Genomic DNA, 2,783 nt, shown 5'->3' on the forward strand with positions numbered 1-2,783 from the left:
GCCCCCTGCTGGTGGTTATATATCACTGCTGCCCCCTGCTGGTGGTTATATATCACTGCTGCCCCCTGCTGGTGGTTATATATCACTGCTACCCCCTGCTGGTGGTTATACGTCACTGCTGCCCCCTGCTGGTGGTTATACGTCACTGCTGCCCCCTGCTGGTGGTTACACATCACTGCTGCCCCCTGCTGGTGGTCATACGTCACTGCTGCCCCCTGCTGGTGGTTATACGTCACTGCTGCCCCCTGCTGGTGGTTATACGTCACTGCTGCCCCCTGCTGGTGGTTACACGTCACTGCTGCCCCCTGCTGGTGGTTACACGTCACTGCTGCCCCCTGCTGGTGGTTACACGTCACTGCTGCCCCCTGCTGGTGGTTATATATCACTGCTGCCCCCTGCTGGTGGTTACACGTCACTGCTGCCCCCTGCTGGTGGTTATATATCACTGCTACCCCCTGCTGGTGGTTATATATCACTACTGCCCCCTGCTGGTGGTTATACGTCACTGCTGCCCCCTGCTGGATGTTTAGTTTAATGTTTTATCAGCTGCAGCATGAAAACATTTGAGTTTTTAAATCAAACTTTTTGAAAACAGAAAACTTATTTTGCAACAGATTTAATTATAAAACAAACAAACAGCACTGAGCCGAAGCACGACTGAAAGAAGCTAAACCTGAGCTGTCAAAGTTTAAATGAGCAGAATGCTAACTAAAATGAACAAAAGGAAGCTAAAGGTAATGGGGTTGGGGTTAGCTAAAAGTGGCTAAAAGCAGCAGAGCAGGGCTTCAACATAAACTGGGTCCTCAGAACCAGGCTCAGCCTGTGTTCTGCAGCAGGTCCAGTCCCAGCACGGTCAGAGCCAGAACCTCCATCACAGCCTCAGGAGGTCTGTCCCAGATGTCCTTCAGGTCTGCTAGAGTCTCATCAGAGGAGCAGAGGAGCTCCACCACCCAACGCAGCTCCCCGTCCTCCTGCAGGGGGACAGGCAGGGACTCAGGGAGACGGACCTCCCTGTCCTCCTTCAGACTGTCCACCTGGAGACACACAGAGACAGGGACAGGGTTGGAGACAGATGGTTCAAACTGCTGATAGCTTTGAAAACGTTGTAAAATCTCTGAGGTTACTCCTGAGTTTGGGCTGAAAACATGAACGAACCATCAGAACCAGAACCTTCAGAGTCTCGGGACCGCAGGAGATCAGAGGACGGCGCATCACGTCCAGCAGAGCTGCACAGAACCACAGAAGTAGACGGGTCACCAACCGGACCTCATGTCTCTGAGAGAAGAAGAGCTGGAGTCTTACAGTCCACAGCGCTGACCAGCAGGTGGACAGCGTCCCTCACAGCTGTGGACACCTTGGACACATCGATCAGATCCATGAAGGACGAGACCACCTGAGACTGAGGACTCTCATCTGATCCTTTATCGCTCTGATCCAGCTGAGACCAGAAGAACAAAGGTCCATTAAAACCAGAGAACTGGACCCACCAACAGGTCTGGAGGACTGGAATGAATTCAGTCTGTGARGATGATGAAGGTCAGACATGATCTTACCATGTCCTCCAGCTGAGCCAGACCGTCCTGGACCTCCAGAACCTCCTGAAGTTTCTTCAGCAGATCATGACGAGTGGATTCTGGAAGATCTGCCAGAGGTTTAAGGAGACTCTCCTTCATCTCAATCCCTGCAGACAATCAGTGATGATGATGATGATGATGATGATGATGATGATGATGATGATGATGATGATGATGATTATGATGATGCTTCATCAGGGTTCATGATTCTAACAGGTCCAGATGTTTCCATGTTTCCACAGATGTAAAGTTCTGACCTTCTCTGATTTGCTGCAGCGTCTCAGAGTTGATGCTGTCGCTGAACAGACCTGAAAACAGATTGTTAGAAAAATATTTGAAGCAGGATCAGGGTCAGGTCTTTGGTCTCATCAGGGTCTACATCTTTAAAGGGAGTCCTGGTGTGGAACCACCAGCCCTCCAGCTGTGGTCTCCTCTGATCCTCGGCCCCTCAGAGGTCAGACAGCTGGTTGAGGTCAAAGGTCAACACAAACTGGACCTCTTTAACTCAGACCTCTGACATATAACCTCAGACCTTCGGCAGTAATAATCAAACCAAGTCCAGCAGAAGAAGAAGGACCAGCTCACCTGCTTTGTGGCTCCAGGGTTCTATTGAGATATCTACAGAACACAGAGACAGCGTTAGAGAAGAACATAAAGCTTGAAAACTGAACACAACTGCTCCTCACCCAACTTCTGGTCCTCCAGCAGGACCTCGATCAGCCCGTAAGCAAAGGTGGAATTCTTTGGGATGGTGAAGCTGGTCACTTCTTTCCTCTGGCCCTATTGGACCGGGTCAGAATCAGAACAAACATCAACTATAGATCTGCAGCAGGACCAAGGTTCTCAACCAGGAGAGTCTAACCCTAACCCTAACCAGGCTGGACAGGGCCTGGGTCATAGAGGCAACAGGTCCAGGAAGACAGCCCAGACCTACCAAGGAATTCCCAGTCCAAGGAGGATGAAGACCAGAACCCAAAACTCCAGTACCAACCAGAGCCTGAACCTCAGGTACCAACCAGAGCCTGAACCTCAGGTACCGACCAGAACCCGAACCTCAAGTACCGACCAGAACCTGAACCTCAGGCACCGACCAGAGCCTGAACCTCAGGTACCGACCAGAACCTGAACCTCAGGTACCGACCAGAGCCTGAACCTCAGGTACCGACCAGAGCCTGAACCTCAGGTACCGACCAGAGCCTGAACCTCAGG

General features: G+C 51.3%; 1 protein-coding gene across 1 annotated transcript in view; it reads right to left on the bottom strand.

Moving 5' to 3' along the window:
* Window positions 1-599: 599 nt before the first annotated feature.
* The window catches only part of LOC106527581 (uncharacterized), a gene marked incomplete at its 5' end in the record, with an annotated part of 7,220 nt that continues 5,036 nt past the window's right edge, over window positions 600-2,783 (bottom strand). Inside the window, 7 exon segments of the mRNA XM_014022506.1 lie at window positions 600-1,034; window positions 1,156-1,226; window positions 1,303-1,438; window positions 1,554-1,681; window positions 1,832-1,882; window positions 2,160-2,192; window positions 2,261-2,354. Of these exon segments, the coding sequence (XP_013877960.1) occupies window positions 816-1,034; window positions 1,156-1,226; window positions 1,303-1,438; window positions 1,554-1,681; window positions 1,832-1,882; window positions 2,160-2,192; window positions 2,261-2,354 (732 nt within the window). The 3' untranslated portion in view covers window positions 600-815.

The sequence above is a fragment of the Austrofundulus limnaeus genome, unplaced genomic scaffold, assembly GCF_001266775.1.
Source record: "Austrofundulus limnaeus strain Quisiro unplaced genomic scaffold, Austrofundulus_limnaeus-1.0 Scaffold332, whole genome shotgun sequence".
Lineage (NCBI taxonomy): Eukaryota > Metazoa > Chordata > Actinopteri > Cyprinodontiformes > Rivulidae > Austrofundulus > Austrofundulus limnaeus.